At 38.3% G+C, this 13979-nt stretch overlaps 1 protein-coding gene across 1 annotated transcript in view; it reads left to right on the forward strand.

Moving 5' to 3' along the window:
• The first annotated feature begins 4699 nt into the window (after positions 1–4699).
• LOC133248160 (alpha-2-macroglobulin) overlaps positions 4700–13979 on the forward strand; it is a 72471-nt gene continuing 63191 nt past the window's right edge. Inside the window, exon 1 of the mRNA XM_061417959.1 lies at positions 4700–4995. Coding sequence (XP_061273943.1) covers positions 4910–4995 — 86 coding nt within the window. The 5' untranslated portion in view covers positions 4700–4909. The remainder of the gene's footprint in view (positions 4996–13979) is intronic.

Genomic DNA, 13979 nt, shown 5'->3' on the forward strand with positions numbered 1-13979 from the left:
TTTATAACCAGTTTTGTACCTCTTAACCTCTTCACCTGTTTCACCCAACCCCCCACCCACCCTTCTGGCAACCACCAGTTTCCTCTCTGTATTTATGAGTTTTTAGATTCCTCATACAAGCTGGATTGGCCCTGGTGGCTCAGACAATAAAGAATCTGCCTGCAATGTGGGAGACCTGGGTTTGATTCCTGGGTCAGGAAGATGCCCTGGAGAAGGAATTGGCAACCCACTCCAGTATTCTTGCCAGGAGAATATCCATGGACAGAGGAGCCTCGTAGGCTTAAGTCCACGGGGTCACAAAGAGTTGGACACAACTGAACAACAAACACACACATACAAGATCATACAGTGTTTGTCTTTCTCTGTCTGATTTATTCCACTTAGCATAATACATCTAAGTTCACTCATGTTGTCAAAATGGCAAGATTTCATTTTTTCTTTTAGCCAAGTAATATGCCATTCTTTAGCCATTTATCTATCAATGGACATTTAGATTGAATCCATAATTTAGCTATTGTAAATAATGCTGAAGTGAACATGAAGGTGGATATATCTTTTCAAATTAGTGTTTTGGTTTAAACTTTTAAGAACCTCTAGAATTTGAAAACAGTGACAGAGTTTATTTTCTTGGGCTCTAAAATCACTGCAGATGGTGACTGCAGCCATGAAATTAAAAGACTCTTGCTCCTTGGAAGAAAGAAAAGCTATGACGTATTTAAAAACAGATTAAAAGCATATTAAAAAGTAGAGACATTTCTTTGTTGACAAAGGTCCGTCTAGTCAAAGCTATGGTTTTTCTAGTAGTCATATATGGGTGTGAGAGTTGGACCATAAAGAAGGCTGAGCACGGAAAACTGATGCTCTTGAACTGTGATGTTGGAGAAGACTTTCAAGAATCCCTTGGACTGCAAGGAGATCAAACCAGTCAATCCTAAAGGAAATCAGTACTGAATTTTCATTGGAAGGATTGATGCTGAAACTGAAGCTCCAATATTTTGGCCACCTGATGCGCAGAACTGACTCACTGGAAAAGACTCTTCTGCTGAGAAAGATTGAAGGCAGGAGGAGAAGGGAACAACAGAGAATGAGATGGTTGGATGGCATCACTGACTCTATGGACATGAGTTTGCGCAAGCTCCAGAAGTTACTGATGGACAGAGAAGCCTGGCATGCTGCAGTCCACTGGGTCACAAAGAGTTGGACACGACTGAACGACTGAACTGAAAACTTGTGTTATTACCTGCAGTAACTACAAAGTCAGAGGAATTCCTCTCCTCTAGAAGCCTCCCCCGCCCAAATTCCCAAGATCCTTGGCCTGCCAGGAAACAATTTTCTTTGTGTATGAGCCTGGCACCCTATATGTCATACACCATGTCAGTTTCCTTTGAGGACTTTGTAAATATTGACTCCACCCATATTTCTCTATTGTGAGGTTGTCATGACTGATTAAATAAGAATTATTTTCAAAAATTATTTTTCTGGTAGGCCTTAATTACACAATCAGTCTGTCTAAATTATGTCTAGATTTAAAAAAAAGACATATTCTTATTAAACTAATGCAATTAACTATGTTGCCATGAAAATTATGGATATATTTTTACTTTTTCAGTAAGTTTTTGTTCTGAATTTTAAGAGAGTTAGTGCAAATCAGATACCATTTTTAAATGCTTTGTCTCCATCTACATACAGAAACAGAATCTACTAAATTGGGTGCTAGATATAGAGCAAAAAGGGGAAGGGCTTCCCTGGTGGCTCAGAGGTAAAGAATCCGCCTGCCAATGCAGGAGACGCGGGTTCAGTTCCTGGTCTGGGAAGATCTCACATGCTGAGGAACAACCAAGCCTGTGTGCCACAACTGCTGAGCCTGTGTTCTAAAACCTTGGAGCCGCGACTACTGAAGCCTACATGCCTGAGAGCCTGTGCTCTGCAACAAGAGAAGTCTGAGCATCTCAAGCAGAAGAGTAGCCCCTACTCACTGAAACTAAAGAGAAGCCCACATAGCACAGCCAAAAATAAATAGTTTTTTTAAAAAGAAAGAGGAAGAACTTTCCCCAATATTTGTTTAAAATACATTTAAAAAATACCTTTGTGTGTATATGTGTGTGTGTGTGTGTGTGTTGAGTTGCTCACTTGTGTCTAACTCTTTGCAATGCTTTTGGACTGTAGCCTACCAGGCTCCTCTGTCCATGGAATTTTTCAGGCAACAATACTGGAGTGGGTTGCTGTTTCCTCCTCCAGGGGGATAAAGACTTATCATATTCTAAATAAATATCCACATTTTAATTTCCCTCCTCGTTCATTCAATCCTAGTAATTCTTATTCTGCTTGATCTTAGGCAAAGCATTCTTTTTCATGAAGTATATTTGCTTTTAAAGTTAAACATGTCCTAGAAAACCTGCCTTGTACTAGTACAAATAACCACAGTTAACCACTATCTTTACTATTTACTTGCCTTTACCAGTTAGATTTTTACTTACATACGTTTTCAAGTTATTAGTATATTTTCAGCTTAAAGAAACCCATTTCCTGTAAAGCTGGTTTTGTGGTGATAAACTCCTTTAGCTTTTGCTTCTATGGAAAACTTTTTCTCTCTCCTTCAGTTCTAAATGGTGGCCTTGCTGGGTAGAGATTCTTAGTGAGTTTTTTCCTTCACAACTTTAAGTATATCTTGCTACTCCCTTCTGACCTGCAAAGTTTCTGCTGAAAACTCAGCTGATAGTCCGATGGAAGTTCCCTTGTATGTAACAAGGTCTTTTTTTTTCTTTCTCTCTCTTGCTGTTTTTAAGATTCTCTCTTCAACTTTTGATTTTAATTATAACATGCCTTGATAGAGATCTCTTTGGTTCCTCTCATAAGGAACTCTTTGTGCTTCCTGTACCTGAATATCTGTTTCTTCCCCTTTGTTAGGGATGTTTTCAGCCATTATTTCTCAAGTTTTCAAGCTCTTTCTGTCTTCTCCTTTTGGGACTCCTTTAATGTGAATGTCATTCTGCTTGATGTTGTCCCATAGGAACTCTTTACCTGCCTCCACTCTTTCGACATTCTTTTTTCTGTTTGCTGCTCTATTTGGATGAGTTCCACTGCTCTTTCAGGTCACTGATCCTGTCTTCTGCTCCACTTCATCTTCCGTTGAACCCCTCGAGCCTATTTTCAGTTCAGTTATTATATTCTTCAGCTCTATGACTTCTGTTCAGCACTTTCTTATTTATCTTTGCTGAAGCTCTCACTGTGTTCATCCATTCTTCCTCAAGTTCAGTGAGCATTTTTCAACTATTCTTTTGAACTTTTTTTTCCAGATAATTTACGTATCTCCATTTTTTAAAATTTATTTATTTATTTTAATCAGAGGATAATTACTTTACAATATTGTGATGATTTTTGTCATGCATCAACATGAATCAGCCATAGGTATCTCCATTTTGTTAAGTTTTTTTTCTGAAGTTTTGTTTTGTTCTTTCATTTGAAGCATCTTCCCCCGTTTCCTCATTTTGCTTGACTCTCTGTGTTTGAGTCTGCATGCTAAATAAAACAGCCCACTTTCCCATTGAGTGTCCTGCGTATGAAATGAAACTTATCATTTATCCTCACCCTAGCTCTTGGTTGTCTCAAATCAGTGTGTTAAGCAGGCTGATTTATTCTTGACGGGTCCCAGTTGTTGAGGGTGTTTTAAGACCTGTCAGTGTTCCAGAAAGCTTGCTCCCAGAGTCAGTGCTTAGTTTCAGACAGATCGAAAGCCAGATACTCAGGCAACAGCTGTTAAAGTACATACAGTCCTGTGGGTCTGCAATCCCTGCTGACCTCCAGACCAGGAGATCCGGGAGTGTTTCTGGGCAATAGTTGCCAGAACTAAGCCTTCCTCTGAGTTTATAAGCTCATTGCTGGCAGATCCCAGCAAGCCATGGCAAGGTCAGGGGACAATGCAACAATGGGAGGGTGCAAAGACTGCATCTTCCTGCCTATATTCCCTACAAGTGCGTCTGCAGCCCCTAGATGAGCAGCAGTGCTGAAGCCTGTCCCTAAGGTTGAAGCTCCGGGACAAGTAAATGTCTTTTTCACAGGCAGACTATGGGTAGTTTTTTTTCTGCTGTCTGCGCAATGCCCTGGGTGTGACAGCCTGCCTAGAACTATCTTTCCAACCATTACAGACCTGTGAGGCCCGGGGAGGTTAGTCCCTCTGGCCACCAGCACCAGGTGATCAAGAGGTGCCCTGTGCAAACTGTGTCTACTGCCCAGCCCTAGCAAGTCTGCAGAAAAATGTTGAGGGTGGGGTGGATCCACAGTGTTAGCGATACAGGGGAAGTATGTTGGGAGCAGGGCTTGGCTGCAGCTTGAGGAAGGCTAGAAGAGAGTGGTAGATGGGTGGGTCGTGATGAAGTGAGGGGGAGGGAGAAGACGGGGAGAACACCTGCAATTTTAGTCAAGCACAAGCATTTCTTTTGAATTACTTTCTCCAGAGCTGCTTACTCAATCCTCTGTCAAAAAGTCCCCCTAAAGTCATTGAATGAGTTACTGGCATAATGACACATCCCTTGACCTTCAAAGGTAGCTTTCTTTGACACCTACTTGCAAGAATTTTGAAGGAGTTGAAGAAGGATGGGTTGAAAGTTCCTCCTCTGGAGCTTTGCTGTCAAAGTTAAAGAAGGTTAATTCTCCCTGGAACATAAATTTTTATTGTCTGGAAATGACTCAGAGCCTGTCAGACAGAGTTTAGCCTTGAGACTAATGAAGCAATCGCTGAGAGCATCAACCCTTTCGGGAAATCTGTGTCCAACCATGAACTCCATTTGGAGGCACTAGGTGGAGCTTGTCTGCAAATAGCATATAAAGTCTGCTAAATTTGAAAGGTCTCAAGGACCAGGCTGAGGGCAGGAGCTGGGCACGACACGGTGCCTGCGGTTTGTCCCTCACTATGGGGGAAGGCAGACTTCTTCACTCATGTCTCCTGCTACTTCTCGTCATTCGGTTTGCTACCAGCGCCTCAGATTCTGTGGAACCGTAAGTCTCACCCAACATCTCTTCCTCAATAATCTGTTTTTTTTATTTCAGTCTCTCCCTTATATCTTTGCTTTGCCTTTCCTAGTTATTGCTACCCTTTCATTCCTTAAGATACCTTAAAATTATAAGAAAGTATTATATTTTTTATTTCACTTATTCTATATTCTTGAAGTCATGTTTTTCATGGGGTCAATAATAGTCATAAACACAATAAGTAGTCATTAGGAAGCATGACAAACCTCAGACCCCACCCTCACAGAATCATTCTTTCAGGTGAAAGGTATGGACTATAAAAATATTTAAAATGTACTGTTGGGAGTAATTAAACTCATATTGCAGATTATATGTACACAGAAGGTAAGGAACGTGTTAAATTATATCACAGGCATATAATTTGCACAATTCATACCATGGAAAACTGACAATTTGATTTCTCCAACAAATAAATTGTCTCAGAATCAGAAGCAGAGACCACCTATAAAATTAGAAAGATTTAAAAGGCATATCAATCAATTAATCAATCACAATGTATAGGCCTAATTTTGATAATGATTTCAAAGACATCTTTTAAAACATAATGACATCTGTGATGACCTGGAGGGGTGGGATGGGGGCGTGGGAGGGAGGCTCAAGAAGGAGGGGTTATATGTACACATTTGGCTGATTCATGTTGTTGTACAACAAAAACTAATGCAACACTGTAGAGCAATTTACTCCAATAAAAAAACATGACATTTTAATAAAGAATTATAAATTTGCACTGGCTGAATATTTAAATATGGATGATATTAAAAAATTTTGTTAAATGTTTAGGTACCATAATGTAGCATGTTTTAGTTTAAAAATAATCCTTTCCTTCTGGAAATATATGTTGAAATATTTTGGAGTTTTGCTTCAAAATGATAATGGGAAAGGTGAGGTGGTTAGGAGGTGAATGTAGATGGAATGTGGATATGGTATAGCTAAGGCAAGAATGCACGTAGATGTCCTTGGATGTTAGAACTAGGTATTGAGAGTCTAGTGGTTCATTATATTAATACAATATTGTGGATATAGACTTTTAGTGTATTTAGAACAGTTAGATAAACAGATAAAGAATATGTGTACATATATACATGGAGAGTTTTATATATTTACAAAAAATATTCCCGATTAAAATTTACACAGGATTGGTGATTTCTCACTTTACATATAAAAGATGCCTTGCAGATAAATTATAAACCAGAAAGATTTTCAATGTGGTCATGGGTGACTGGTAGCCAATCATTAGGATTATTTTTGAGGGTAACTTTAGCATTTCTGTTCAAATGATGCTTTTAAAAACTATTACTACTACCACTACTTTTAAAGACTACTATTTTTCTGAGTGGAACCTATGTCAGGAGAGCAGGATAAAAGCCTATTAAAAACATATTATAAAAATAATAACATTGTGTATATATTTGGATTCATTTATTATTTTGTTTAATTTTATGTATGTTTGAAATGCTCCATCATAAAAACTTTAAAATTAAAAGGAAGTAACAATGAAAGTTACAAAACATTTAGAACTGAACAAGAATTAAAACATTTTATGTCAAAATACCTTATTTATTTGTTTAAATATCTAGTACACATGGAAGTACATTTTATAAAACCTAAACATTATATGAATTAAAAAATCAAGAAAGGTTGTTATATGAATGAAATGAGCTAGAAAAATGGGGGAGAAAGCAATATATAAAGAGTGTTGACAGCGAATTGTGAAGAACAGAAGTTAATAAAATGAAAGTCAACAAAATGATAGAATCAAGAAAACAAAAGTCTGTATTCTAAAGATTAATAAAACATATAAATGGTAAATTTTGAAAGCCTCAATGAAAAATATAATGTTGAGAGTCCCTTGGACTGCAAGGAGATCCAACCAGTCCATTCTGAAGGAGATCAGCCCTGGGATTTCTTTGGAAGGAATGATGCTAAAGCTGAAACTCCAGTACTTTGGCCACCTCATGTGAAGAGTTGACTCATTGGAAAAGACTCTGATGCTGGGAGGGATTGAGGGCAGGAGGAGAAGGGGACGACAGAGGATGAGATGGCTGGGTGGCATCACTGACTCGATGGACATGAGTCTGGGTGAACTCCAGGAGTTGGTGATGGACAGGGAGGCCTGGCGAGCTGCGATTCATGGGGTCACAAAGAGTCAGACACGACTGAGCGACTGAACTGAACTGAACTGAGAAGAACAAAAATTATACAAATTATCAAAAGTGAGGACAGAATATTTTGAAAAATTGAATAAACCAGAAATGAAAGTGAATTAGGAGTAAAAAATAATCCTTCACTTACAAAAGAAGCATAACAATATTTTACAGAAAAATTTCATCATACTTTCAAGGAAATGATAATCCCAATCCTAAAAACAATATTTAGAGAGCAGAAAAAGAATACCTATATAAATTACTTTAAGTTTAATATCATAAGAATCACACAAAAAAGAAAATTAAATATCAATCTCATGTACGGACTGCCAATTTGTTACAGCTGTGTATTTAGTTGATTTTACATTAGCTGCTAAAACAGTAAACCCTAAAACTCAGTGACAAAGCACAATAACCTAACTTTGTCATTTTCGTGTGTGTCACTTCCAAATACTTATCCATCGAACAGTGATATAAAGGTTCCCACAGGAAGTTTTAATACAGCAAACCTGGATATGACATACATGACATTTACTTATGCGCCATTAGCCAGAACTCAGTTGCATGATGAGACAGTCTTTCTGTGTATTCAGGAGGAAAAGGAAAGAAACTCAGTGCAACACTAGCCAGTCTCTGCTACAAGTCATGTGTGTATGTGGGTATGTGTGCTGTGTTGCTATGTGTTCCAGTTATCTACCTAGAGTGTAATGAATTAAAACAATACTTTATCATTTTTCTCTCATGGTTTTACGGTTTGACCAGGTTCACCCAACAGGGCATTATTTGCTTTGGTTCTCTCTTGCAGTTGAAGTCAGATGTTGGCTAGGGCTTTGGTCCTCTGAAGATTCAACTGGACTGGGTATCCAAGATGGCTCCTCAGATGGCATGCAGTTCGTGCTGGCCATCACCTGGTGGCTCATCTAGAAATGCTGCCCAGAGTGTTGGCACATGTCCTCTCCAAATGGCTCAGGACTTGGAGCGGGATTCCAAGAGACTGTGTCCTATGTATTAACATAAGCATTCTAGGGAATGGGGCAGAACCTGAAGAGCCTCTTGTGCCTAGCTTTGGAAGTCACATAGTACCACTTCCGTCACTACCCTTTTTCAAAAGCAAGGCATAGGGCAAGTAGAGGGAACTACATAAGCCTGAGAATACTGAAAGGCATGGTTTATTAAGGAACAATCTCTAACCACTAAGCTTTCATAATCTTCCATAAGCCCCCCATTGATTTGCATCTTGCTTCCATGTTAAAAAAAAAAAAAAAACACTCATCCATGTTCCCCTCCAACACATGATGTCTTGTCATATGATGACATCAGCCTCAGGCTTGAAATCCAGCATCTAAATTAGGTCCAGCTATAGGTGAGACTCCTTGGGGGTCATCTGCTCAATTTCAGTTCCTTTAGTATAGTTCTCATTCTGAAGATCTGTGAACTAAACAGAAATGTTAGTTATCTGCCACCACTCTGGGGACAATCCCAGGACAACTGTGACAGATACTTCTATTCAAAAAGGTGGAGCACGGGAGGCCACTCTAGTTCATGGTCCATAGCCACTCTGAAATCTGACCAGGCAGTTGTCACCAGTTCTCTGATTAGGGTTGTCTTGCTTCCTCAGAGTGGTTCTCTGTGACTCTGGAATCCACTCTACACTCTAATTCATCCTTTATTTCCCATGAGAAAAGGCATATGTTTTCAGCTGAGATATGCTCTCAGTCTTCTTCTAGTCTGTAGATGTTTGAGGGCTCTGAAATCTCCTTTTCCCTTTGAACCATCTCTGTCCTTTGAAGTCCCATCTGGAAGTGCTTCTGTTAGTACAGTTCTTTTAAATGTCATGGTTACATATTAGTTTTAATGAAATTTATTCCATGAGACAAAACCAATACCCACAAACCTCTCCAAAAGGCACATCTCTTCCTTAGGTCACCTACAAGGCTCCTATGAACTAGATTATTAGAATTCCTGTTGTCTAGCAAATACAGTCAAAGAGGAATACCCTTAAATTTCTCAGAAATCATTTTTTTTTCTATTCAAAAGTAACTGCTAGGCATAACTTTATTTAGTTCTGAACCTTAATGTTGGATGCTACAGTCAAAACTTTGACTTTATTTTTATCCCAAAGTACATTGATTCTGTACTTTGATTTTTATTTTGGGTTTGATTTTTCTCATGATACCCAGGAATAAATGGAAAGAAATGTTTAAAATATATATAAGAAAAAAAATTTAAATAGTAATGAAGAACACAAAAAAAGGACTTGAACAAATGTTATTTAATAAAGCATCCTATATTTTTGGATACGTTAAAAGTCAGCATCATGAAAATGTCAAATGTCAATACTCCCTATTTACATTTTATGTAATCTTAGCTCAAAAACCATTAGGATCAGAGATGCTGATTCTAAAATTCACATTAAAAAAAAAAAACCATTAAGATAGGTGAATTTTATATATGTGTGTCTGTCTGCCTATGTGTCTATCTGTCTACCCCTGGTTCCCAGCATAGCACTCCTAAAAATCCCCTTGGAATGTCCTAAGTGATAAGAGTACTTAGAGCATCTTTTATTTGAAGTTTTGCCCTTTGACCCAAGTTCCTGACACAGATCTCCTAAATCCATTGGGATTTTTTAGATAAGAGATATTTTCTTCTAAAGAGGCAACTGTTGGTGGGCTCCTGGATAGCTTCAGAATGGGAGCTGGGCACCAGAAACAGAAAACCATGATTAGAATCTATTTCCCTCTAAAATAATGGCTTCACTGTCTACATCTCAATGTTCTGGGCTGCCACACCCCCTGCTGTTTCATCCTTATGTATGTATAATTCCTCATTAATTGCATTTAATTTGCAAGAATCATCTATCAACCTGAGCTGGTTGTGTCTCCTTTTCAGCCCTACTGTGGGTTTCTATTTTCGTGCATGCGTGCTAAATCACTTCAGTTGTGTCTGACTTTTTGTGATCCTTTGGACTGTAGCCCACCAGGCTCCTCTGTCCATGGGATTCTTCAGGCAAGAATACTGGAGTGGTTTGCCATGCCCTCCTCCAGGGGATCTTCCTGACCCAGGGATCAAACCGGAGTCTCCTGTGGCTCCTACATTGCAGGTGGATTTTTTACCACTGAGCCACAGGGGAAGCCCATCTCTGTTTTCAGCATCCTTTAAATGACCCATTAAGCAAAGGAAAGGAGAGAAGTTTCACTTGATTCAGAAACTCAGTTTTGTTTCCATAGCAGTCCTTTTGGTCAGAGAATTCTTAACCTACACAATATACTTGTAAAGGAAGTTTGTCCATTCATTTTTTATTTTTATGTGAGGTCTCCTCTTTCTCTTCCTTTTTTGGTAGGAAAATAAAATATTGATATAATTTTATATTTGCATGGTATTTTAAACATCTCAGAGATGTTTCTATACATCTCATTTTTTTTCTAAACTGTTGCAGAGAAAAAGCCAGAAGCAGCATGAGAAACTGTTCTACTTAGCCTTATTGTAGACCATAATCACAAGACACAGAATTTCACAATGGGAAACGTGAAAGAAATCTCTGAAAATGATCCAAAAGATCTGAATTAGAATGTAAGAAAGAATTTTGTTTGAAACAAGGGATTTCTCAATCATAGAGAATACATAGGCCGACAAGAGACAGGGTAGGAGGGCAGGGCAGTTAGAAGTCTAAGAATTCTCTGCCTAATCCAGACCACTTTTTAAATTTCGTCTTCATATTTTCCAAAGAGAGAAGAAGCTGTGTTCTGGTCTTTTTCCTCAAATGATGTGTTTAATACCACTTATTACTACGCATTTTGATCCCTTTCTCATAAGGTGAAAGATTGCTCATGTATTTTTTCATAAGGAATGGTAGAAATGGTAGAAACAGGAAGCAAAGATAGTCACATTCTCCCAACATATCACTACTCCCCAGGTGGTGGGGGCAGGGGTGGTGGGGCGGAACAGTTAGGTTTCAATACTAGTGCTCTTTATTGAATTCTGGGATTAAAATTCCAGATTTCCAGAACCATATGTTTGCTTGCAGAAGCAGGAAAGATATGTGTGTGGGACAGTAACAGCACTTCCAAACAAGAACCAAAGAAGAAATTGGAAGAAGGGTCATTTTAACTATTGTACAAGAAAATCACACAGATCAGCAGAAGTCTCTACATTAATTTTTATTCAATAATTCGAGGTTATGGAACTATATATATGAAAACAGGAATTTCTCAAATAATAACAAGATCAGCCTGCTTTTCCCCTTTCCTTTATCTTTTTTTTTTTTTTTCTTTTTCCCCCCAAACAGTTACATGGACAAATCTTAACTGAAACTATACAAGTTCACATTTCTTTTCCCAAAGTAAGCAAAATACCTCTGTTTTCCCAGCATTTTTCCCTTCTTAATGTGGAAGAATAATTTACGAAAATGTTAAAGACTATTTTGGTTTCACTACTGAAAAGGATTTGAAAAGATTGTAATCTGTGCTGATTCTTATCCTATGGTTTTTTCCCCTTCCCTATTTCCAAGTGTAGCCAGGTCCTTGTGGCCTTTCTCCTTAAGAATTTTCAAGCTTAGAAGCAGAGGTTGCTTAAAGATACTATGCAAAAGCCCTGGCACTTGGGCAAATCACTCGAGGTGCTCCTGAGGAAGAAGAAAAAGAAGTCTTTTGCAGAGACGTTAAAGCGAAGCCCCACTGCAGCCAGGATGGGAAGGGAGTTTGCAGGAGAATGGATATATGTATATGTGTGACTGAGTCCCTTTGCTGTTCACCTGAAACTATCGCAGCATTGTTAATCGGCTATATCCCAATACAAAATCAAAAGGTTTTTTTATAAAAGAGAGAGAGAGAAGCCCCACTGGCAGAAAGAAATCAAAACCAGGACGTGAGTGGAGCTTATGGGATCCAGGAGAGTGGGCGCTGGGTCACCTCCATCATTGCACTCAGGGTAATAGACAGGACCTCTGAGCTAAGTAGCTGTGTGAGGCACATTCTGGACCACAGAGCTCTCAGTCTCAGGAAATATTCCTGTGTCCAGATAGAGCATAGAAGCAGCCAAGTAGCCAGGCTTCAAAATGGCTGAAGGGCTGGACAATGGCATGGTCATATGAGGAGTAACCAGTTTCATGCAAAGACAAAAGCAGCTTCCCAAATATTCTGTTTTACAAACCCCAGTGTGGGGAAGGCTCTAATAAAAATGAAGATTAAGTCTCACTAAGAATTTTAGAAGAATGAAAGCAGAGTCAGATTTAATTCAATTCCCACATGGCACTAGTGGTAAAGAGCCTGCCTGCCAACGTAGGAGACTTAAGAGACACAGGTTCGATCCCTGGGTCAGGAAAATCCCCTGGAGGAGGGCACGGCAACCCACTCCAGTATTCTTGCCAGGAGAATCCCAGACAGAGAAGCCTGGTGGGCTAGGATCTGCAGGGTAGCAAAGGGTCAAACACAACTGAAGCAACTTAGCATAAACGCACAAAGCAAGTAAAGCAATGTTATATTTCTTTTTGTGATTGAAGTGCAATTGACCTACAATGCTATGTTAGTTCCAGACACACAACACGGTGATTTGATATTTCTATACAAAATGATCACCACAATAAGTCTACTTGCCATCTGTCACCATAAAAAAATATTACAATATTATTGACTATATTCCCCATAAATGTTGTACATTTCATCCACAAGACTCATTTCTTTTCTCACTAGAAGTTTGTGCCTCTTAATCTCCCACACTTGCTTCACTAATTCCCCCTACTCCCCTCCCCTAGCAACCACTTGTTTGCTCTCTGTATCAATGAATTTGTTTCAGTTTTCTTATGTTTGTTCACTTCTCTCTTTTTTTAAATTCCACATGTAAGTGAAATTATATGGCACTTGTCTTTCTCTGTTTGACACATTCCACTTAGCATAATATCCTCCAGGTACATCCATGTTGTTGTAAATAGTAATATTTCATTCTTTATTGTGGCTGAGTAATATTCCTTTGTATTTGTATGTCACATTTTCTTTATCCAATCACCTGTCAATGGACACTTGGGTTGCTTCCATATCTTGGCTATTGTATATAATACCGCAGTGAACATAGGGGAGCATATATCTTTTCAAATTAGTGGTTTTGTTTTCAATGGATAAATACTCAGGAATGGAATTGCTAGATTATAAGGACAGTAAAAGGATAACAAAGGAATACTATGAACAATGCATTGCCCACAAATTTAATAATCTAAATGAAATGGACTAACTTCTTGAAAGGCCACTTTTCCCAAAACTCCTACAAGGAGAAATAGACAATTCAAACTGACCTATATCTATTGAAGATATTGAATCAATAATTAATAACCTTGCAAAACAGAAACCATCAGGCCCAGATAGGTTCACTGGTGAATTTATCAAACATCTAAGGAAAGAGTTATCCCAATTATCTTCAGTCTCTTTCAAAAGATAGACAAGGAAATATTTTCTAACTCAATTTATAAGCCCAGGATTAACATAATACTAAAACTGTACCAAGGCAATACAATAAAATAAAACTACAGAACAGTATTTCTCATGGGCATAAGTGCAAAAATCTTTTTAAAAAATAGTAGATCATATCCAACAGTGTATAAAAGAATTATACACAATAACCAAGTGGAATTTATCACAGTTATGCAAATCTGGTTAAATATTTGAAAATCAATTAATGTAACCCATTACATCAATAGGCTAAAGAAGAAATTGATATTACATGGTATCAGTAGATACAGAAAAAAGCAGTTAATAAAATCCAACACCCATTCGTGATAAAAAAAAACAAAAGTGAAAGTCGCTCAGTTGTGTCCAACTC

The sequence above is a fragment of the Bos javanicus genome, chromosome 5, assembly GCF_032452875.1.
Source record: "Bos javanicus breed banteng chromosome 5, ARS-OSU_banteng_1.0, whole genome shotgun sequence".
NCBI classification, from domain to species: domain Eukaryota; kingdom Metazoa; phylum Chordata; class Mammalia; order Artiodactyla; family Bovidae; genus Bos; species Bos javanicus.